The sequence below is a fragment of the Polypterus senegalus genome, chromosome 2 (assembly GCF_016835505.1).
Source record: "Polypterus senegalus isolate Bchr_013 chromosome 2, ASM1683550v1, whole genome shotgun sequence".
Taxonomy (NCBI): domain Eukaryota; kingdom Metazoa; phylum Chordata; class Cladistia; order Polypteriformes; family Polypteridae; genus Polypterus; species Polypterus senegalus.
In genome coordinates this window covers 94265930-94290914 of record NC_053155.1, presented here as the reverse complement: position 1 = coordinate 94290914, position 24985 = coordinate 94265930, and the positions used below count along the sequence as shown (strand labels likewise).

At 36.6% G+C, this 24985-nt stretch overlaps 1 protein-coding gene across 1 annotated transcript; it reads right to left on the bottom strand.

Annotated features, from left to right (window-relative positions):
* Positions 1-6550: 6550 nt before the first annotated feature.
* fzd4 (frizzled class receptor 4) lies at positions 6551-13722 on the bottom strand. Its single transcript, XM_039744173.1, has 2 exons — positions 13141-13722; positions 6551-10749 (listed from the first exon to the last, which is right to left on the bottom strand). Exons 1-2 carry the CDS (start codon positions 13384-13386, stop codon positions 9415-9417), a joined length of 1581 nt encoding a protein of 526 aa, XP_039600107.1. The 5' UTR covers positions 13387-13722; the 3' UTR covers positions 6551-9414.
* Positions 13723-24985: the final 11263 nt, after the last annotated feature.

Below are 24985 nucleotides of genomic sequence, written 5' to 3'. Positions count from 1 at the left end.
TCTCAGTTTCTTGACTTCAGGTTTTGGGTTTTGACAACAGATAAGAAAGACTTTTCAGTACAAACTCAGTTAGAATTAGGACTTTCCCTATATCCTTTAAATACATTCTTTCAATTCACCATGGCATTACACCTAGTTATGGAAAAAGAGATGGGACAATGGCTCAACTGGCTGAAAGTTCTCTCTGTGTTCGTTAGTCCCTTGAATTATTACCGTATATACTTGCGGATAAGTTCTCCCACGAAGATTTTACCATATAATTTCTGGTATTTTATAATGTCGTTGTACAAATCGCATGTGGAAAACTCTCGCTATTGATCCAAGAGATTATGATATGCTAACGCCCACCTGAGAGAGTAACCATGGAGCACACTGACTTTTATTTTCTATGTATTGTGTCTACATGACCACATGGTAATACCTGAAGTATTCCGAAGCAACGTTTGCACAGTTTTTTGTTTTTTGTAACTCACACTCTCATACACCTTTACCATAAGAGCATCCCTTATCTACAATGGAGCATTCGATGAGAAGAAAATATGAAGCTGGTTTTAAAGTAAGCGTTGTTGAAGTAGCGAAAGAAATTGATAACTGTGCTGCTGCTACAACAAAATTTAATGCATCTGAGAAAATGGTGTGAGATTGGAGGAAGCATGAAGATGTAAAAAAACAATTTAAGTGTTGTATTTTTGAACGGGTGTATAAGTTGGGGTCTGATTTTATGATCGATTTTTTGGCTTTCAAGACCCGACTTATACGTGAGTATATACGGTAACTCCCTTCATACATAAAGGCTGACATTGCCTTTAAATTGCTGCATAGGCAGAATGCGTGAAAGGGCCTAATGAATTCCTAATGTTCCTTCCTGTGTTAAGTCGTGCTATAGTACTATAGTGACTGTGATACTTGATTTGCTGTAACTATTTATAGCCTTTTCCTTTTATTTAAATAGGCGTTTACCTTAAGCATTTGATGGCTCCGAACACTCCTGAGTTCTCCCACATCCCAAAGATTTGCTTGATCTGGAATTTAATATTGGTATCTGGGAGTGTTCTGTAAATCTGTTTCCTTGTCTTGCTCCCAATGCTGCCGAGATAAGCTTTAGCTCCAGGCACTCTCACTGGAATAACCAGGCTAAGAAAACGGATGGATAGATCTTCAAAACCAGTACTTCAGTTTTTAGCATGGTTTGTTTAGGGAGGAACCAGAAAAAAATCAAAGTGTCAAAAGAATGAGGAAAAATCAAAATGGACTGGTGTGGACAGACGATAGTTTACAACTGCTTTTAAAGGCCTACAAATGAGTATAACGTTGTCCGAGCCTTAGAAAGTATTGATGAGGAGTCCTGCCAAAATAAATGCAGCAAAATATTAAAATGTTTCAAGGTCTAGTAACCATCAGCTAATATAGAGAAGTTATCTCTACAGGGGTCCTGTCAGTGCAGGATCACATGACAATCATACTGTATTGTATGTCAGCATTTCCAAAAAGCTCATTTTTTTCTCTCCATATTGCTACAAATGGCCCATTCAAAAATGCCATTTCAGTGCCCATGGAAGACCAAAACTAAAAATAGATGTGTTTTCAGATATAGTAGTGTAGTAGTAGTGTGGATTAGGATTAAAAGTAGTCTCAATTTAACTTCCTTTGGATAAAATAGCATAAAAATTGCCAATTTTAGTATCACTCTTGTGGAACAGGAGTGAAAATAATAAAGTGAACGGAGAATCTGAGAGACACACTTTGATTAATAAAGTTTTGGAAAAATACAATAAGACAGGTAAGATCTGGTTTATAAATTGATTACTTGTTTCATTTTGGGAGGCCTTCCCATCATTCTGAGCACAGAGGATCTGCAGTCTGACCTCGCAGCACTGGGAAAAACCAACAATGGATGGCATTCCACACCCTCTCAAATCCGGCCATATGATCATAGCATATGTAATCAAATTGGACTCTTGCTTTTGCCATTGTGACTATTAGATACTAGTCAGTAGTAATTATATGTATACTTAATTCTGCTAGCTACTCCATTTACATTTACTGTATTTTCCTACTTATTATCACTATTGTAATTGTTTTAATTTTGGATCAGATACTTCTTGCTGAAAATGTTCTGTTTTAAAAAGTTGTTGCTGTTACATACCTCGTAGACTTGCTCACAACATACTGTTTTTTTTTTTTTTACTTTTATTGAATTTATTTAAAGCATGTAACATTATATACAGTCAAGACAAACTTAACAAAACTAAATTCAATTCAACCTCCACTCATGAGAAAGAGAGGAAGGCCAACTGCCAGAGGAAAACTGTTGAGAGTAGTAGGGAGAGATGAGTCTTTTCCCCCAATATAAAAGCTTATTCTAAAATGCTATTGATTAGGTCCTGCCAGATTTTAAAAAAAGCTTTGAACAGATCCTCTAAGATATAATTTTATTTATTCCAATTTCAAATAGTATATAACATCAGAGGTGAGTTAGGATTCTTCCAGTTGAGCAAGGTAAGTCCATGTGCCAATAGTGAAGTAAAGGCAATCATAGTTTGTTTGTCCTTCTTCACTTTAAGCCCATCTGGGAGTACACCAAACACAGCTGTTAGTAGGCTGTCTGATAGGCATTTAAAGAGTTTGGTCCAGAATGATGTTCATTTGCAACACGGCCAAAACCTGCGACCCAGTGAGGCTGGAACTTAATTGCAATGTATGCAGGTTGGATCTTGCCCTGGAAACATTTTGGACAATTTAAACAAGACAGATTTTAACTTGAATAATTAAATGCTTTGCACATATGTAGCTAGAGTGAATTCTGTGCATTGCTGCCTTCCACTCCTTTTCTGAAATGTTGAATACGTGATCCTTTTCCCACTGTAATCTGGGATCTTTTAAAGGGAGGGACTTTCAAATGGAAATACTGTGCGAGTCTTCAACATACTGATTTATCTTCACTCTGCAGAGTCCTCACATGGCTGGGCATTACAGGAGCAGCCAAAAAGTGGGTCATTAAATCTGTAAGTGAAGCCACAGAGAAAGCCTCAAGGTGACTTTGGGTAAAGAGGGCTTATCCGTGGATCGCTACTGGGACACAATTTGGAAATTTGACCCTGGCTGGGTCACCTGAGCGAGGGTGTATGATGTTGCAAGACCCAAAACATCCGATGGCCTCAGGACTGATGATGCGTCCCAGTACATCCAGGTGATGTTTCTTATATAGAAGCCATTAAGAAGGCTAACAGAATGTTAGAGCACAAGTCCAAAGAGGTTATGATCAAGCGCTATAAGCACTGGTGAGGCCGCATCTAGAGTACTGTGTCCAATTTTGGTCTTCAGGCTACAAAAAAAGACACTAGAAAAAGTCCAGAGAAGAGTGATTAGGCTGATTCCAGGACTACTGGGGATGAATAATGAAGAAAACGTAAAACAGCTGAACCTTTTCAGTTTCAGCAAAAGGAGTTTAGGAGGAAAAATAAATGAAGTGTTTAAAATAATGAAGGGCATTAGTACAGTGGATTGAGACTGAGTTCTACAGGAACACAAGGACACAGTTGGAGACATTTTTTTTGGAGGAGTTAAGTGGACAGGACTAGTGAAATTTGTGGAGCTGAATGGCCTGTTCTTTTCTAAAATTTTCAAATGTTTCTAAAGATATTTTGTTAGGTTTATTTCAGATGCTTCAGAGTAGGCACACTAATTATAAACTATCTTTTCAAAAAGAACTCAATAGAAGTACAGTATTTTAAACTGTATCCATTGCAAAAGGCATAACACTTGACGGCCACTAGGTGGAGGTATCTGCAAACTCTGCCCTGTCTTTGAACTTGTAGCGGAAGTTAGGAGAACAGATTGTGATTTCAGCATTATAATGATGGGAGAAGGAAGCTGAATCATTTAACATAGTAATAGCCGTGTCAGCTCTGCAATGGGCCTCTTTTCACAAAGCTGTAACAGTCACTCAAACACAGCTGGATGCCTTAGAGGTGAATACAGTGTGACAGTCTACAGTTTGGCATGTATTCATTGGGGCCACCACCGCACAGTGGTTCCTTGTATCCAATGCAGCAATGGCAGGCTTTGACTTACTGTATTTATGTAATGGAAAAAGTGGGTTCATTAAACAGGTGTATTTAATTAAATGCCACAAAAAGCAGATTACATACCGGATGCAGGAATCGAAATGAATCCTCTGGGTAGGTTTTTAGTAAGTTTGCAGGTAGTTATGTCTTTATAGTTTCACTGCTGCTGAGTGACAATCTGATGTAGACACGCACTGGATGCTGGTCATTATTGTTGATAATATAAATCAATTACGGGCTGCATCACAGATTTAGAGTCTTAGATTTACTATAATTCCCAGCCTGGTTGCTGCATCTGTAGAATTTACAAATGGGACAAAATGAGCTCTCTCTGAACGCGCCTATGTTCTCCCATATGCAAAAGCGTTGAAATTGGTATCTGTGAGCATTCTGTAGGATGGCTCATCTTGCTCCCAATGCTGCCAAGATCAGCTCCAGCTCCCAGCACTCGAACTAAATTAACTAGGTATAGAAAGTGGATGTAGTGATCTTCAAAACCAGTTCTGTACTTTCAAAAACAAACTAACTTATTATATAGTGGCTTTTATGGTGAACTCCTCCCCCATCACTACACATAAACACTGAAATCCGACTAATTAAAAAAATAAAAGGTGATAAGTAAAGAAAAACATCATAATTAATACATTTTTATTACTGTTGAATTTTCTTGCCTTTATAATTGAAAATAAAAAAAAAATGCCAGGCAGAAGGTTCAGAAACTATGGTGGTCTATATAGTGACACCATGATGCAATGGGGTTTGAATTCTACTCCCAGTCGCCGCCATTTTCAGGATTTTTTCTTTAATGCCTCTAGATTACCACACATTAAAGATGGGTGTATTTAGTTGTTTGCCAATTCTAAATTGTCTATGTGTGACTGTGTGTACCCTGTGGCTTACAGATTTTCAATTGAAGGTTGGCTGCAGCCTTTCACCCAATATTGTTGGTATAAGTTTTGTTGCCCTTTGCTGAAATAAAGTAAAAAAAATGGATGAAGAGTTAGAAGATCTTAACTATAAAGATCTATGATGAACACCTGCTGAAACATCTCACCTGTTCTGTTAAAACCTTCAACTAGGCATTCCTGTGGTTTATCTAACCCGCCTGTAATGTTGATAGCCAATAAGCTTTCACTTTGGACGACTTGTTACTCCACCAACCTTACAGTGTCACAGACTTGTGTCCTGCTTAAAACACAAAACAGTCCAACCAGGACACTGAGCTTTGCCCAACACCTCCGATAAAATACATGAACATGCTACTTTTCAAATACATATTTTCTTAAAACTATTGCCACTCCACTTAAGCAATCCTCACACAGTAAAAATAAAACTTACTCATTTTTTTGAATTTGGACCCGTTTCACGGACTATACTATAGTTTGGGGGCATACTTCTTGTTGTGATTTGGTGGATGGTATCTGTGAAGAAACTGAAAAAAAGATATGTTCACAGTAAAAAATAAAATCTTCCTGTATGTTTAACTAGAAAATTTAGGTACTGACTACCAACTCAAAGGATAGTTTAAAGTTGAATTTGAACTACTATTAATCCATACTGTGCACAGCAAACACATTTCACTTAAGCTATTAAAAAAATTACATAACTGAGTGCACATTTTCACTTCAAGAAAGGCTTATCACATTAAATTTTATATATTAAATCTTTGTAAAATATTAAAACCCTTCCAAAAAAAATTCCATTGAGATGGTGCTCAACTTAAAAAAGGCACAGGAGGAATATTAAAAACTCAATCAAAGCAGATGTATTACTGTTCCAAGTAAAAAAGGCCCACATAGTCGCTAAGCAAATGCCATGCAACATTTTATCATGGTGCAATTTGTGGCAACTTAGTCAGGGAATTCTTAACGTGTAACTGTTAAAAGTAGAAACAGGTCCATTGCATCATTTTTTTTCAATCAACAGTTCATATATTTGACTCCTCCAGTTGCTTGCCGACTGTTAAACATTTAGATAGACTTGCCAAAATTGAATTATGCACATTCCATGACTGTCTGCATGCTGCAGTGCACTTTCTTACACAGCATACCAGCTACATAATTTAAGAGGTTTTTAGTCTTTCGTAGCTCAAAGCAGTTCCCAAAACCCCCCCCACAATTTACATTTAAAAAAAAAAAACCACACACACAACACACTACTTTGTAACCGTTTATGATTCTGTGCTGTAAACTTGTTTGGTTTATAAATGCTGTTTGTAAAGGCTCCATGTTAAATTTGTATTTAGCTTTTTCAGAATGTACTTCCTCTATTACATAAAAAAAACTCTTAAGACTCGGGAAGAAAAATTATTAAACTACTGAAATTTACAGTCTTAGACTTTAAACTTTTTCTTTAATTAATTGAATACTGTCCCACTGCAAGTAATAAAACTTTAGAAGATGATGTTAACACAGGAAATCACATAGAGGCTGCAAATGTCTAAAGGCTGTGTGGCAAGAGGATAAATAAACAATGACACCATATAAGAAACAAAAAGTTTAATTTTTTCCATACAAAAGTTCTCTTTAAATAACAAAACTTTTTACAAAGATAAATTAGACATTTTATAATACATAACACTTTTTTCTGTACAATCTTTGAAAAATATAACCAAGTACTTCATAATTGTCAGGTTTATAGCTTTTACCTGTGTAGTACCAATTTTTTTTTTTGCATTTGAAAAAAATGTTGTTATCTTACATATAAAGATTAAGATCGGTGTGTTCTTGGTATACTTGGAAACCTCTGCACCCAACCCAACCAAATTTTGCATGAGCACCAGTTGCAAAAAGAAAAAGTTTAAGGGCCATATTACCCAATACGAGTACAATATGTTAGGCGTTTTATAAAGTGCAAAACAAGTCAAAACCATAGAGCTTGGCTCTCTGAATAAAGCAGCAGCAGGGAGTCTGAGATCACCCCACCCAATTGAAATGGGAGTGGTTTTAATAGCCTAAGCAATCTAGTAAATGGTGGTAAGAGTTTAATGGAAGTGCACACTGGCATTTGGAAAAGTCAAATGTGTGGATAAAGACTTTTATATTTTAAAAAACAACCAAAAAAAAAAAGAAGAGTATTGTCCCTTTTTAAGTTTTTAACTGTCATTCACACGAACATTAAAGTAAGGATATCGTGGGAGGGGGCAAAAATTATTTTTACAGAAATGATCCAGGGTGCAGTAGTGTAGTACAGTTACATTCAGAATGGGAGAAATATTTCCGACATCTCATACATTTGTTCTACCACAGAAATATGTTATGCTAACATACACATTCTTTTCAGAAAGGTAAATATGTAGGGCCATCCTTAGATATTAAATTGCTCATGATGAATGAAAATAAATAATAATAATAATAATAAAGCCGGGCTATAGACCACTCTGGGAAAACACAGCATTGGTTTGAGTAAAATGAAGGCAATTGAATTATTCAATGCATGTTTTTTGCAACAGTGCCCGAAACTTTTTCTTTTAATTATTATAATTGATTGGCGTAAGCTGCTGATTGTGTATAAAATCTACTGCAAACATTGCCCATATCATATGTATTGCATAAATATCACATATATACATGTACTGTATATACACATATGTAAACTGCATATACACGCATACATGCATATATATGTGATATCACACACACACACCTCTGCATGTGAGAGAGTGTGTATTATTCCCTTCACAAAACCTGCATAAAAGCTAAATTTTAATTTGGGTAACAGTGATTTATTTTTAAGTAACAAATAAAAAAAAAATGTATTGATGGTGACTGGGTTTATAAAAATAACTATTTTTGAATCTGATAAAAACTCTCCAACATGTTTATTATTTAAAAAGCCCATTAAAAATACAACATCATAGAAACAAGTGGGCTGAAGTGACATGGAGACAGATGTAGGTAGTTCAAGTGGCAAAGATGAAGCTTAAAAAAAATTTCTTACACTTAATGCATGGGATATGTATATATATTTCACAAAAACACCCACATAACCAAAATAAAATGTATGGTTCATCAGTGGGACATACACGTGACATGTCATAATGAAAACTATACCTTCTACACATATTTGTGTCAATGCTTATAACTGCAACAGAGTTGTCTGAAGCACCCAAGGAAAGGGCTACGTAATGGAAGTACTTCATTATAAATGTTGGAGATCTATTTGAGAATTTTGAAAATATAGTATTTCTTCTTCTACATATAAATACATCCCAAAAATTACACATGTAGTAATAAAACTATCTCCCTGTACAATATTTAAGGAACAAAAATGTGTTTTGTATTTTATATATACACACACACTTTGGGAGATCTTACCAAGAAATGTATTTATAGCTGAATAAGTCACTTTTGGGAAAACAAAAGTAGTAACAAAGTCAAAGCCAAAAGTCATGCCAGTAGAAACACTCATGATAATCAAATCATAGAAATGATAAAAGCCTGCAATTGTGGGTTTGCAATATAATTTATAAACACAACAAAAATGACGAATAGAAATTATATAATTATAGCTTCTCATATAGAAGGAACACATGGTTCAAGGATCCCTTTTTGAGGGGAAGGCACTATCTAAGATGATGAAAAATCTATCCCCAGCAAATATAAATGAAGTATGAAGTGTTGGTTTTAAAAGGTTAAAAATCATCTAACATCTTACAAACCTGCAATGGAATGGAATGAATATTTCAGAGGCATCTCCTGCACAAAACCTTACCTTTGGATTGTCTGAATACTTTGCTACTGTAAAAATACCCAGTGTGTCATAGGTTGACCAGGCTACAAAATTGTGCTGAACACTTTTGAATGCATTCATTTTAAATGTTTTTTGGTTTATCTACAGAATAAGACGAACATTTAAATTGAATAATATTATGAGGCTCACAAAGTTCATTAATAAATCCTCTTTCAGTGTTTCATACTGTGATATATACGCTCAGTTTACACAGTCTCATTGTCCAGTGTATTTTAAAATAAAAACTTGAAAAGAAAAGCAAAAATCTGCTATGAAATACGTTACCCATAGCTTGAAACCCAGATTATGCAACTGCCAGTTCATGGATTATACAGTGTTTGATGCTGTAGCAAGCCACACTAGTTACTGTTAAAATACAAAAAGTATAAAACATCTCTGACCTTAGTATTGCCAATTGTGGCTGGTAAGGCAATGTGCAACAAGGACCAACAGTGTCTTTTTAAAAGCAATTGTTTTCAAATGGTTTTCCCCACCTACAACGCATCGCCTTGTGGTAAGCATTTGGACATTTGTGCCAACCTGTAACTAGTTTATAATAGGTTGGCTCAGCACTGGAAAAAGATCAAAACCAAAAGTTAACAGATATAGTTTGGATTTATACCACAGTTTCATTGCCCTTGCCTTGCTTTGTCCAATTTTCTGTCCTTTTTTCTCGTTTCGTCCTTCCAGAACTCACCAACCGGTTTGAACACTTTTGCCATGTGTGTAAAGTCTTGGCTGACCAAATCCACATTCCTGATGTAATGCCAACCAAAAGAGACATGAAAATCTTTAACATTTCCACAGCCATGTTTGAGTCCTCAGCAGAGTAGCGAAAGACAGTCCAATTAGAGATTTCATAAAAGTAACACGCAATGACACATGTTGCTGGGACAGTGTATAAAACTGAAAATACACCAATTTTTACCATTAGTCTTTCCAGTTTGTCAGTCTTAGCACCATCCTTTTGAAGGTTGGATCGGATTTTAAACAATGCTACCAAACCAGCAGCTATGAACAAAGTCCCAATCACCAAATAAGTAAACAAAGGGGCCACCACAAAACCAGTAAGTGCATCAATGTGTTGACTCCCGACATAGCACAGTCCCGTTAGCTCATCAGTGTCCACAAGCCGCATAATTAAAATCACTATGGTTTTCACTGCTGGGATTGCCCAGGCAGCAATGTGGAAATAAGAGCTGTGCATCTCTATAGCTTCATGTCCCCATTTAAGACCTGCAGCTAGAAACCAGGTTAATGTCAGGATTACCCACCAGATGGAGCTAGCCATCCCAAAGAAATACATGAGAAGGAAGACAATGGCGCAGCTGGTGTTCTTAAGCCCCTCCTGGATAAGCACTGGCTCAGACGCCTCTTCAAAGTCACAAGATATCCTCTCTCTGCCCACGGTCAATCTCACAATATAAGCAATGCTATAAATATTATAACACATGCTAAGAAAAATGATGGGTCTTTCCGGGTATGAGAATCTGGATGAATCAATAAGGAAGGTCAAAACAGTAAACGAGGTTGATACAAAACATAGAACAGCCCACACAGCCATCCAAATATCTGTGAATTCTTTGGCAGATCTGCTGTATAGGCCTGCATCATACCCACACTTTAAGACACACTTTTGGCTCCTTTTGACCAAGATGTACTGGTCTGAACTGACCCCCATAGTCTGACATTCCTCTTCCAGAGGCTGCAGAGAGGTTTTGCTTGTGTGATAAGGGATTTCTTCATCACCTGGTCCTTCCATGCACATATGGTTGTGGTCATTCTGAGGAGGAAACAAGCTGCAGTTTAAAGCCTCCGGCCACACAAATCCAAATTCCTTCAGGACAGGCTCACACTTTCTTTTCACGGAGAGGCACATGCTACCACATGGGCCAATTGGGATATTGATCTTCTCTGTACACATGGGAACATAGACTGAGCAGAGGAAGAACTAGAAGGGAATAGAAAAAAAAAATTATGCTCCATGTATTTGGATCTCCATACCTTTAAATTTCAACTTCAAATATTTTTAGTCTGACATCTCTAACTTGCTAACTGCAAGGCACACCTTGTTTCCAAAATTATTCAAGCTTAATTGAGAACGGAATGAGACACAATTAGATGCAAGGACAGGCAAAAGCACAAGTCTGCAGCAAAAAGAGTGCAATTATTTCTTTTAAAAGTTTATACTCCCTCTAAACCTAGAAAAACATTGTACTTTTACCATCACATTATGAGAAAATGTGCAGCCAATTTCCTCATACTAACACCAAATATTCTAATGTTAATAACTCTTAAAAAGAATAAACAGAAAGCAGCACAAAAGTGGCTGGATGAGAAACTTTTTATCACTTTAAATACTACTATTGAAACACCTCCTTAAGCTATGGACATTTTTTCTTAGGTTTGAAATGTGAATTTATGTTAAAGAAAAAACACAAATTTCAATTTAGAAATAATGAATTCAATTTATTTTTGTATAAAGATTTTCAGTGACTGTAGGCTCAGAGTGCTAAGTGAGGGCTTCTTAAACTAGAATGCATGGCGTCCATGAGTTGGTAACAATTTTTGACCACATTTTAACACAACAAATACAACAAATGGCTGAATTTCTAACGAGTCAGCTTGATTATCCACACACACAAAAGATGCAACCACAACTAAAAATGTTTAAACTTACATGTCACCAAACCTCAACCTCCCCTCTTTATTTTAATGTTAAGAGAAACTAATAAGACAAACATGTACAGGAATATGTCAGAAACACACAAGAAGGGGCTTCAAAGACGGATATTTAAAATTTTTTTTTTTTTTTTAAAAAAAACCAAGTAACCTATACTTTATAGGAAAAAGTCGGTGGGAATGTAAATGTTGATGTTCTTGTCAAGTGTGTAAAGGCCATAACTTTGATCACAACACAAATTGGTTAAAATTAACAGAACACACATAACCCTCTCTCTGTTAGCCTATACACCCTATACATATAACTAAACAGATATATATAAAGAAAACAGAAAAATACTTTGTACCCACCAGAATTTATGAATTTGTCTTTATTTTTTGGTATTTCTTTAAAGTTGTTCTGCTTTCACATACATATTGGTGCAGCAGCCTAGATTATTTAGACTTGACGTCGGAACCAGGGAGTTAAATTGATATACTCCCATTCAATCCCAAAAACAAAAAGTGTACATTATAGTGTATCATACGCATATTAGTCTGAGATCGACAACATGCTATATGTTAATGAAGTCTAAAGTACGGTAATGTTAATTAAGCCTGATCCGAGCTTCAAAACGTGTAAAATCCCATAAAGACTACGCTTTTAAAGCTTTTCCCAGCTACACCTTAGACGTATGGAAAGCTGAAATTAATGTAAATGATATGGAGTGGATTTTAAAGGATAACGAATTTGACTGTGTTAAAGACTAACACACTTAAAAACATGGGTGAACGAGCACATGAAGCCTTTTCTCAAAATTTTCCTGACAAATTCCAAAGATGTGAGTTTCAGGTCCGTGCGACAACAATTGACAGCCTCGTTGTTGGGAGATGAGGAACCTCTGCGATGGATATACGGCCCCGACATTAAACTGCAATATGCAGGTCATGCAAATGGGGGCATCATAAAAATGTATAAGATAGAAAACATTAAGACCATAACTCACTAGAATCTTTCGCCTGATCCTATCCCCAAATGCGATATAGCGAAAACACCAACCACATTCTGCATTAACCCGCACCAAATCCTAAAAATTTACTAAATTGAATTGCAAAAACACTTTTCTTTTTTTGTTGTTTAACTTCACCGTCACACCACGAGACAGTAAACGATCCTGTATCAGCGGGAATCTACTTTCGGAACATACGCGTGTATTTGCAAGACAAAACCAGCTCCCGGTGATCTGATTAATTCGTCAACCCAGCACTGCTGTATGCGGATTTATGTTTTAAATCGCAAAACACGTTTGAGCGTTAACTCTTTTAACGCGGTAAACGTGATTTACGTGGATTTGAACATCAATCGGTTTAACTTTCGTTGAAATTTCTCACAAGTTTGAAGGTAACTATACAGCGGTCGGTTAAATATGTTTGGGATTTCATTGAGGTAGGAGTTAAACTGAATTAAACTTGTAAGGACAGACTGTATGTATAAAAATTAACGCCTACACGCAAAATTAAATTGAGTATGAGGAGTTGATGGTGCGCAGCTTGCACCTGAACAGGTGTCACTCAAAAAGTTTTACAGAGCTGAAGTCCGACGCCTGCCTCCCTTCCGATTCCCAAGGAGATATTACGACGTATCACGCTGAGCAGCGCGTGCCCCGCAGCGTGTACTCACCTGCAACTGGCTGGAGCACCCGTACTGAATTAACGGGGTGAATGTGGTCAGCTGCAGCTCAGCATCAGACTGAAGTTCGTGCCCTACTAGATTGGGCATTTTTGTAACATTGTATCCCAAGTTTTGACACATGGAAATCCGAATTGGATCACAGCGCATCTCATCCTCGTCACCGAACCCACGAACCTGAGGTAGGAAGCCAATGAGCAGAAACGCCAATAAATCCACAACACAGATCCAGCGCATGCTTATCCTCTTACGTTATTCCTCCAAATGTTCTTGATCACACTCTTTTTTTTCTTTTAACCCACAATGTCAGACAACCAGCTGGCAAAGTATCCACCACTACAAAATGACCACTTGCAAAGATCCTCGCGTCTGCCGCGCACGTTCTCCAAGTTTCACGAGTCCTCTTATACCAATGCTGGGTCGCGTGTCTTCAGAAAAAGATGAACATTTACAGCCCTCATTTCTGCCGGATATCTACGCGTACTTCCAGTCCGACTCCTGTAAACACTCGCTCACTAAACTCGCTAACATCCTCAGGTCCACACCGTACTCGGACACAAGACTTCTACACTCAGCGGCTCCACCGAGTTTGGTAAAGAAGAGTCGCTCTGCGTGCTTCCACCAATCAGCCGCGACGAAGCCACGCCCATTTAAGTTGAAAAGAGGTTGCGACCAGCGCGTGGAGCTGGGAGACCACAGCTCGTGTCTGAAGGAGCGCTTGTGAATCCAGGGCGGTGCGCGAGTGACTTTAATGACGTTGTGTTCTGCCTATTACAGACATTAGGCAAAGTTCGTTTAAAAATTAGTCATATGCGTTTTTGGCCCATAACTGCCTATTTGTTATATGATTAGCTGCAAAGGAAAGCAGGACGTTTTATACGATTGTTAAGCACTTTTTAGGTTAGCGGTACAATATGTATTTGTGTTTTAAGGTTTTGTTACAAGGCATGCTACTTGCGTAACGTGTAAGGGATCTTTTTCGTTTAACCTCAATGTTTGATTTTGCACGATTTAATAACGAATACAGTCGAGTCTTTTGCAGAGTTCGCTTTCTGCCTTTCCCCTAGTTCTCCAGACCAGACTCGAGCCTTACACGACTTAGAACTCCATTAGACGGCTATCGGAATGCCATGCGATCATTCTTATATTTCATAACCAACTCTAGATGCAGGGACACACAAGACACACGCTCAAACATGTACATAATTACACGGTGTATATACTTTGTATTTGCACTTCCAATATATAATTATAGTATAACTAAAACAAGTACAAAAGTATTATTGACTTTGCAGTGCTACAACCTATTAATATTAGATAATATCTTATCCACCCTTTTATTTTCAAGCTTGCGGTAGCTGTGGCAGACATAAGTAGATTTAGGCACAATACAGAATCCAATACTTGGTACCATTCCAGAATAAGGCATGTTAACTTGCATGAGGTCAGTTAAGAATCACCAGATAAGATGACATTTGCCGTTTTTGGATGAAAATTGAAGTACTGTACTTGGAAGAAAATCTGTGCAGACAAAACAGGCTGCATGCCAACTCCACACAGACCATGCCCAAACCAAGATATGGAAGCAGAAAACTTCAGCTATAAGGTAGCAGCACACACTGCTTTGTCTCTTGATTTCACAGGCAATTCATTTCTTGATATCAGGGTACTTGCATGCTCTACTTTGTAATTTAGATTGTCTCTGGAATGTCTGGTACCTTTGCTTTATTACATTTAATATGGAAAAATGATAGGAATAACTGCAAAAAATAAAAGTGAAGGACACAACAAACCTGATACAGTTGAACAAACTCCAACAGTATGTTTATAATTGTCTTGCTAAATTTCAGCATGGGATTAGCTTTCAGTCTTTTTTTTTTACTTTTTGAAGGCACACATTTGTATAGCCATGCTTGTTATCTTCTGTTGTTTTGTAGTCTTATGCACTAAGCAAAGTGATATATATATGTTTGCTTTCATATTAATAATGGAGACGTTGTTGGTAAATATATGCTATTCTTTTAAAGGACCCAATGGAGTGGAAAGTTGGTACTTGTGAAGAAAAGGAAAAGATAAAAAATGTCAGAAGCAAGCTGACAGATTGTTCAGGTCAAGTTAAAAATTATAAACAAGTGCACACACAAACATATTTATCCTTTATTTGTCAGTGGTGTTGAACTTAAATGATTGTGGCAAAGACTTGTGTCCAAAATGCTATAAAATTTTTAGATGTTCAGGGCACCAGATTTTGTACATTTAAAATGTATTTTGAAAAGGTGGCATTTTGGTGCAGGATGTGGCAGTACCACCAGCAGCGCTTGTACCCCAATATGAATCCTAGATGTGGTGAAGTGGAATGTCTGAATGTGTTTCCTATAACTAACTCCAGGCTCACCGTTTTCCATTTGCAGACTATCAAGACATTCAAAAATGACAGGTTCCTCTAAATTGGCCTTATGTAAGGGTAGGTGTATGTGTGATTATATTCCTTAATGATGTGCACTCCTGTCTAGGGTTGCTTTTTGCTTTTCTCACAGTGGTGGAAGGTTGCACAGTGATAATATTGCTTTCTCGCAGTAAGGAGATCACATCCATCCTGGGTCCTCCCTGCGTGGATCACTTTGAGTAGTGAGCTATTATTATGGGCAGAGTGGTGGCTACGTGGTTAAAACAATTTGGGTTGGTGGCTGGTTCGAATCCCAGCAGTGACAGAAGGAATACTACTCTGTTGGGAGCTTGAGCAAGGCCCTTAACCTGCAATTGCTCCAGGGGTGCTGAACATATAGCTGACCCTGTGATGTATTCCTAAAACTCTGAGTAAGTTGGAGTATGCAAAACTAAATGCTGTATGCAAGAAATTATAAATGGCAAATGAAGTAAATTATTATTATTAGATGAGTATCACCTATTATTCCCATCAAGACTGCCTGTAGTCATCAACTACACCTCTCACTTCCCCTGCCTAGCAAAGCCAACTACATGGTCTTCATTTCTGGCAAGTTTGTGTTCCATTAAGCCAGTAGCACACTACATAAGTTCTGGTCAGAGAACATATCAAACTTAATAACTGCAATTGCTGGATTTTGTCACCCCAAGAATGTTACATTGTGTGACAGTGGTTACTCAGCTGCTTCATGATTTTTCAGCACAATTTCAAATTTATGTTGCATCAGCTTGCTGCGTTCTGACAGCCAGTTAACATGCTGCCTTGACAGTTCTGGAGCCTTTATGAATTCTTTCCAGGTATCTATTCCTTTTCTTTTTCCTTTTTCCAATCTATTATGGTAAGACAAAAATGAGACTTTGGACACCTGTTTTTCTTTTTCATTTGCATATGCATTGCACTTCCAGGTTGCATGCCTTAACCTCCTTGCATTAACCCCGAGTGTGACTTAGACTCAAAATTCTATGCAGATATAGTTAAATCTATGTCAGGCTTGGGGTGACATGTAATGATAACGCTTTACAGTGATCCCTCCTCGATCGCGGGGGTTGCGTTCCAGAACCCCCCATGAAAGGTGAAAATCTGCGAAGTAAAAAACATGTTTATATGGTTATTTTTATATATTGTAAGCCCTTATAATCTCTCCCACACTCTTATAAGAATTTCCCACACAGTTATACAGCATAAACCGTTTATATTCTCTTAGATATTAGGTAAGATTCATTGAATTTATGTATGTAAACACACTGTTTATATACAGTAAAACCTAAATATTATTTTAAAGATATCGAGCGTCTCCGATATCACATTTGTTGCAGCCATTACGATAGACAGGCCACCAGCAATAAATACGTACAATTCAAGAAAAATTGTATACAGTAAAATGTGTGTACAGTTACACTAAATGTACATGTACTAAGTACGTAGAAAATTTTTATGGGTACTCCCCAACAATGACACGACGACATGTCCGATAACGATGAGTTTAATTTTAACAAAGGAGAGCGTTACAGCTCTTCTAAAGGAGCCTCTTCAGGTGACTGTGTAGCACCGCTGTTGTCGTCTGGAATTTCTTCTTCCACTGAAGGCGTACCAGGCGGTGTTTTGCGGGTTAAGGAACATCGTGATGTGCAGTTGCTGGCACTGCTTTTCATTTGTCATCAAGAGCATTTCTAAATTGCAAAAAACGAATCATTTGTAGGTCCCATTCTTCAACCGATATCTGGCGATCTTTTGCCATTTGTAGAATGGTTGCAAGAAGCTCGAGAGTTAGGCCAGCGTCTTCTTCCTGTGCTGGGTCCTCTTGTTCCTTATCTTTCTCACTCACTGACTTGATCATCTTAGCCAAATCTTCGTCTCTCAGCATCTCGGAGTGGGCATCGAGCAGCTCATTGACAAAACTTAACTCTTTACATAGAGAAACTCGGAGACGAGATCTCCTGGTTAACGCAAAGCAGAATTGAATTTGGCACCCCGTCACTGAGCCAATCAGCACCCAGGAACTTAACCACATGTTCTGATTGGGTAGGTTATCAGCCATCCGCCAACAGCGTCTCTTGTATTTAATCAACTGGGCAAACCAACTGAGGAAGCATGTACCAGAAGTAAAAAGACCCATTGTCCACAGAATCCCACGAACCAGCGAAAGATCTGCGATATATATTTAAACATGCTTACATATAAAATCCACGATAGAGTGAAGCCGCAAAAGTTGAAGCGCGATATAGTGAGGGATTACTGTAAGTAATAACTCTAGGGATGCTATTTTGCTGAGTGAATGAAATAGCATCAGGCTGCAAAAAATCATTAATACAATGGTACCTCGGTATACATCCTTAATCTGTTCCAGATCCTTTGACTTATACCAAACCGGATGTATACCAAACAAATTTCTCCCATAAGAAATAAAGGGAAAATGATTAATCCGTTCCCATGAAAAAAAATCCTATTGTTATTGGCATATTATACATTGCTGGGGTTGTATAAAATAATTTAAACACTGCTTAATAATAAAATACATAAATACAAAAGCAATTAGATGAAATAAATGAAAATGTAGCCTCACTTTACTTTTTTTTTGTTCTTCACAATCGTAGATACTATTGTTCTCGGCATACAGTACGCAGCAGACATGTCCTGGATACGCATGCCACCTTCATACTTTTCAACAATCAATTAAAATTTATGCAAAAAAATACAAAATCACGTGAAATTTCACATAGAGTTGTACCGCAGGTTGTTCACTGAATGCTAGCAACTGTCGTACTGATGCTCGTGGGCAGTTGTGGCTTTGTCTCGAGAGAGGTAAACAAGGGTAGCATGCTGATTGTTCACTGAATGCTACCAACTGGTGTACTGAAGCTCGTGGGCAGTCGTGGCTTTGTCTCAAGAGAGGTAAACAAGGGTAGCACGCAGTGTTCTAGCACGCGAGTCGTATTCCAAACAAAGGTCGTATACCAAGCAAACTTTTTTGCGTCCAAACAGGACGTATACCAAGTTGAACTTATTCCAAAGTGGACATATACCGAAGTATCACTGTATTTTTTTATTCTTTCTGGCATTTTATGGTAACTTCATAGTAACTCATCACTATTCGTGAATGGTGCATAGCCTCCTATAAAAAAATAGAATGGCAAACAAAAAATAAAAAAAAACAGTTTTAGAACAAACTGATACTGAATCATTGCTCAAATCATCGGACTGTGCATTTGTGACTCTTTCTAAACTCTTTCTAAATATGTCACATGAAGAACATGTACTAAATTTCCATTAGTACAGCAGTGGATACTATAAATATCTTTTCTGCTGTATTTATGTTGATGTTTTGGTATTTACATGTTTCTGTTACACAAAATAACATTTTTGGCTCATTTTTCCTGGAATAAATTACGCTAAGGAGGTTAAACGCCATCATCTCACTAAGAAATTGTAAATTAAGTTTATGACCTAAAATCCCTGGAAAAGGCATGTGGCATGACTGGGACTTTGGCTTCATGATTTATAAAGGCTTTTGGTCCTGGCTCAGTATCACATCATTTGTCAAATTCTTAGCCTGACTCTTAACTTTTGTTGGTTTTACTTACTTTGTGATCTGTTTATGATGTTTAGAATCTTTTCTCTCAGTTTTGTTTTTGCTTAGCTTTCTTGATACACATTTTGTTTTTTCTGTTTTGACGAAGGCCTGTTTCCTGGTTCATGTTTTTTGACCAAGTGACACACTAACCCCTTTCCTTCCTACCATGTTTATGTGTCTTCTGGCCAGGTAACTGTAACCATCTATGTCTCTTAAAATTAAGGCTATTAATAACTTTGCTAACATACTCTTGAATATTAAGGTTTAACTAAACAAAAGAACTTCACATTCAGGTAAGTGAAACCTTGGTGCAGGTTCATGATATCAGTTTGTGGTATGTGACACCAGCTGCTTATAACAAAATGCTAAATCAGGATTTGAAAATGGATGACTACTACAGAACCAAACAGGTATAGAGGAGTAGTTTAATCTCTAGTACACTATATTTATCATTAAGTCACAACCATAAACCATTTTTGCTTCATAAATGCAACTTCAGAAATCTGCAATGTGTTGGTGTAACATGGCATTTATGTTAGGAAAGGTTTAGTAGAATACAGAAATTTTAATAAGGTAAATGTAAGTAAATCACAGAAACATTAATTCAAGATGTTAAACAAGGACATTTAATCACATGATTTTTTTAACCATTTTTGGACAGAATCTGGTTTCCCTTTTCTGCTTGAAATAACTTTTAATATTTTTTTTATAACGTGAAGGGTTCAGAATCAGTAACATGGCAAAAAATGAACAATATAAAAAAAATTATCACTCTTTATTATCTAACTTCGTGTTATTAAGTTGCCCATTCCAGGATTGAGGTGAAACATAATGAGTACAATGTGTTCTAGTTATAAATTCCAGGTATGTTCGTGTTTAGAATATCACATTTAATTTTTAAGTGGAACATTTTACATTGGAACACATAAAGTTGAAGTGCTTTGATTTTTATATACTTCTTATACAGTGTATCTGTAAATCTTGCAAATACATGAGTTCAGCCTTTGGCTTTACATTTTAATGCCTTATCCACTGCAACACACGGTCTACCCGGGTAAAAAACATATTCTTGCTGTTTATCACACTTGGAATTTAATTCTGTGGCTTTTTAGGCATCTTTTTATAATCGTATAGATTTTCGTTTTCTGAGGACATTAGCCAAATCTCTGAGATTTGTACTTGTTAGCCCTTCAGTTTTTATTCTTTTGTTTCTATCCCAGTGTGTAATTTGTATAGATTTTTAATATGCAAATGGAAACAATTTAAGTGTAGTTGTTGGTTCAGTGGTTATTTCCATCTTATTGTTTGTTAGCAGTGGGATAAGAAGAAGGAAAAAATAGAAAACTGTAAACAACTTTTTAAAATTTGCCAGTCTGGGTTCTGAACCTTAATAAGCAATTAAGTTCTATTAATAAAATAACTGGCGTCTTTTTAAGAAACTGTCTAGAAGAAAAACCCTGCTCTCACTGCAGCTTTCAATAAAATGGGATTGACATCCTCAATCTAAAGTCAAAATTCTGACCCCATCATTTTCATTTCTGAGTGTCTTTAGTATCCCAGTCAGACTATTGTGCACAAGTAGATATCTGCAGTACTTCATTCTGTAACCAGTCTTTACAGAATGTTGCTTAGTTTACTGTCACTTTAGTTCAATGCCTTCTTATAAGGTTAGCTTTTCTTAATGAAACTCCTGTTGGTATTAAAGCTGCAAGTCTGTGTCATTTCATAATTCATAGGTTGTGTTAACCTGAATTATCACTTAACAGAGCTTGGGTTTAATTTTTGCTTGTTTGTATCTTTCCCTTTTGAAAGTATTAGTGAATTAAGTTTGAAAATGGATGGATGGATTTGAAGCTTCACCATAAAGTTACAAGGTCTTTTCCTTCCTTTGACTGAGTAGTAGGTGACAGCAATATTTGACCTTTCTGTATGATAGTATATAAAGAGTACTTTATATAATGTTCATAATAAAACAATACTTTATTTTTACCATTTACTGGTATTTGTAGTGCTTTGGGATAGTGTTTTCATGAATGCTGCCAAAAAAAGTATGGGTTTTGTTTTCATTGTGATGATACATTCTTACAAGAAAGATGTTGAATAAGTACATTACACCAGGTTGAAAAGGTTTGCTCCATTTTGTTGGTTTTTCTCTTCTTGGGTGCAAATTTAGGCTTGTGGGTATTATGCAACCAATCTGAAATGTTCCCTATTCCAAAAGTAAGGTTCTAGAAGTCAAACCTTTCTGAAAATTGTAAATCCGCCCTTCTATCAGTCCTTGCATCTATCATTCATTTTCCATCTCAAAAATCAATTTTGAAATCATTGGCAGATAGATCATATTGTAGTTACATCAAGTCAAGGCAATCATCCACCCTGGGTGAGGTACAAGTTTATTAGATTGTGCTCATGCACAGACATGTGCAATTACTAATGCATTAACAGTTTAAAGTGACCATTTGATCTAACATGGAACATTTTGGAATAAGCGAGGAAAATAGTAGTACCAAGAGAAAAAAAAAACACAGATTAGTTTTAATATTGTCTACTAGAACTGTGGAACAGCAGTGCTAATAACTGCAAAACCAAGCACCCCAAAAGTCAACTCCAGTTATTAAAATGAATCCAGTGAATGAATGCAAGTGAAAGCACACATTTGATTTTTTTTGAAAAACAATGAAATAAAGAGCATTGAGAAGGAAAATCGTTAAAATGAAATAAAATGATTTTCTTTTTCAATTTCTTTCCATCTAACTATTAATAAATCATCAGGCTTCTGATTATGCTAAAAGAATATGTATAAATTTGTTAGCCATGAAAATCTAAAGGAGCTTTGATTGATACTAGTATGAACAAATCATTTGTAAAAAACTAAAATTCCTTAGCATCATTAACTAATAGATAATTGATTTTGTAACATTCAATAGTAGTTTACAGAAAGATATGGATTTACTTTATTAATAATAGTAGACAGTTACTATATGTCCTTGTACCTTTGACCAGGAAAAGGTGGCTTTGAGAAAAAGAAATGGATGGATTTGTTTTATTTGTGACTATGGTGTGTTTATCAGTGGTCATTGTTATCAGCCCGACAATCCTGAATTGAATTTCACAGATTTGAATGTTATATTTTTTCACAATTTTCAGAGGAATTAAGAAAATAATATAATAAACACAAAAACGAATATTAAATAACCATTGTCAACATGATATTAGTGCTCAGTTCTATATTTGTTTCATATGCTTTAATTGTAGGACTATAAGAGATCTGAAATGCTTCAATAATAGTTCGGAAGAAAGTTTTGTTGACTGAGTGTTGTATTTTCTTTCATATGTTGCTGACTTTTTTGCTTATATATACAGGTAGATATATTCATGGAGAACAACTTTTCAGTGTATTTCACATTAAGTTATATTTTAACCACAAGTAGATATACTATATTAACTTTCTTTTCTTGACATAGCAAGGAATACTATGATTTTAAGTCCATAGTATAGAGAACAACCCTTGTTAGTTAAGGGTCTTTCCTCTTTGTCAAATGTCAAAAACAAGCCATATTCACATGCTTGCACAAATACTTTATATTTGTGCAGTCTGTACAAATACCCAAGTACCCTTGAGGAACATCATACCCTTTTATTAAATCATTTTTGTCATTTATTTCTGATGATTTGCTATAAATGAACTCCAACTGTATCTACCCAAAATATTCTTAGGACATTGTTGGTGGGCTTATATCACTTAAGGCAAAGGAAGTGAGTATTCTGCATCTCTCCATTATGAAGTGATCTGTAAATATGAGTTACAGTTACTTTGTATTTTGCTGCAAGTAATATTTTATCTCCCAACTCAGTGTTCTGTTAAATGGCGGGTTCCTGAAATCAATATGTATGATGTCATTTGAGTACAATAATAGTTAAGGAAATATTCCCATGAATCCTTCAATGGAATTAGTATCAGGTGTGATCATGACTTGACACAGATGGAGACGCATTCATTGTCTATGTTCATAAGTCATTTCTTAAAGGCTGTTCTAGTCTTTCACTCTGTCCAAGAGTTTCTTTTTTCTTTTGCGGTCATGGTTTTTTTTTTCTTCTCATACTGTATATGCAGTTCAGTCCTCTTTCATTTTATTTTGACGCTCCATTTACTTAAATCCATGGATATACATTCTCTTCCACTACAGCTCATTGCATTTCATTAAATTATGTTTTCTTCCCCTAATAACATAAAACAGAGAACTACTAGGTTGTTCAAAATCTTTTTTATTTGCTGATTTATCTATTTGTTCTTTGCTGTCACCTTTCCAAGTTTTTAAAAATCCAAATCTTCTAACCTTCAGAGCAATTTCATTTTTTTCTCAGTATTAGTTACTCTCTACCACATAAAGGTAACCACAACTGAGTGTCTTTACAGGATTCTTTTTATGTGGTTTGCACAGTATTTCCGCTTAGAAAATGTATCCTTTTACGTGTTACAGTTGTTAAGCAGAGCAGGAATTGACAAAATCATGCATAAGCCATTGTTTTGGTTATGGATTTAGAACAAATGCACTGTAATTTATTTATTACTGTTAACCTCATAAAATCCTATAAAGTAACAAGGACAAATAATGAAGGCATTTATTAATTTTGTATACTTTGTGCTTGTTGTTGCTTGCTTTAAAGTAAAAAGTTGTGTGCTGGAAATTGAGGCATTGATGCACTTTATCATTGTGTAGCATGAAACGTTTTTTATTCATTCAAACAGGCAAAATGTGGAGTGGAGGCTGAGTGAGCAACTTGCATTATTTGTTTAAATTACATTGTGTATTGACGAATTTTAGAAAAAATCTTGTACAATTGAAACTTGAATATTTTTCAGTAGCCTTTATTATTCTTGTAAGGTAATTACTACTTTAACCTATGTTTAATCTTATTTTTCAACTTGTTTTCAAATTTTATATAATAGTAAAATGTTGGTGATTGTATATAGACTTTCATGGTCTGTATTTTATATAATATGAAAGTTGTTACATAGAATTCTTCTGTTAATTTAGTTCTGTGGTAGCCGACCTGGACACAGACAGGCGGACATGTCACACGTTTAATAGGCATACTGTACAGTGCAACACACCCCAAAGTCCCCAAAGTTCTGGCCACAAAACAGTGTCTTTACTTTCAGGCCTCCTCCTTGTTTCTCCTCCAGACCTCGTCCTCTCTTCTCTCCCGACTCTAGCCCTCAAATGGAGGGAGGCGGCCCCTTTTATGCTGCCCCCGAATGTGCTCCAGGTGTATCCCGGCAATCTTCCACCAACTAGCCCCAGTCACTTCCCGGTGACGGAAGTGCCGGCTGCATCACTGGAAGCACTCCGGGTGTCTCTGCTCCTCTTCCCCCCAGTACTTCTGGGTGTGGCGGAAGTGCTGAGGTCCAGAGCTCCAAAGGCATGGGGCGCCCCCTACAGGGTGTGGCTTCAAAACTCTGTACCCTTGGCCACCAAAGGTACCAGGGCGGTCGCCCCCACATAGTCTGGGGAAGGCGCAAGCCCTCCTCCGGTCCTCCTGGGCGTCCCGGCCAGGTCGCCACTCCAGCCATCTCTGACAGTTAAGTGATAGTTATGCCATGCATGTTGTATTTTGAGATACTATTATTACTAGTAAAGCAGGAAGTAATTCCTCACAAGATTTAATCATAAAAATGTATTTGAGAAAATATAAAAAATTTACGTTTTACAAATAAGTCTACATTATTTGATCTGTGCAGCTCAAGCGGTTTCCTGAAAGTTGGGTTGCCTCAATAGTTCATCACCATGTTTTTTACATTTTTTATACAGTACTAT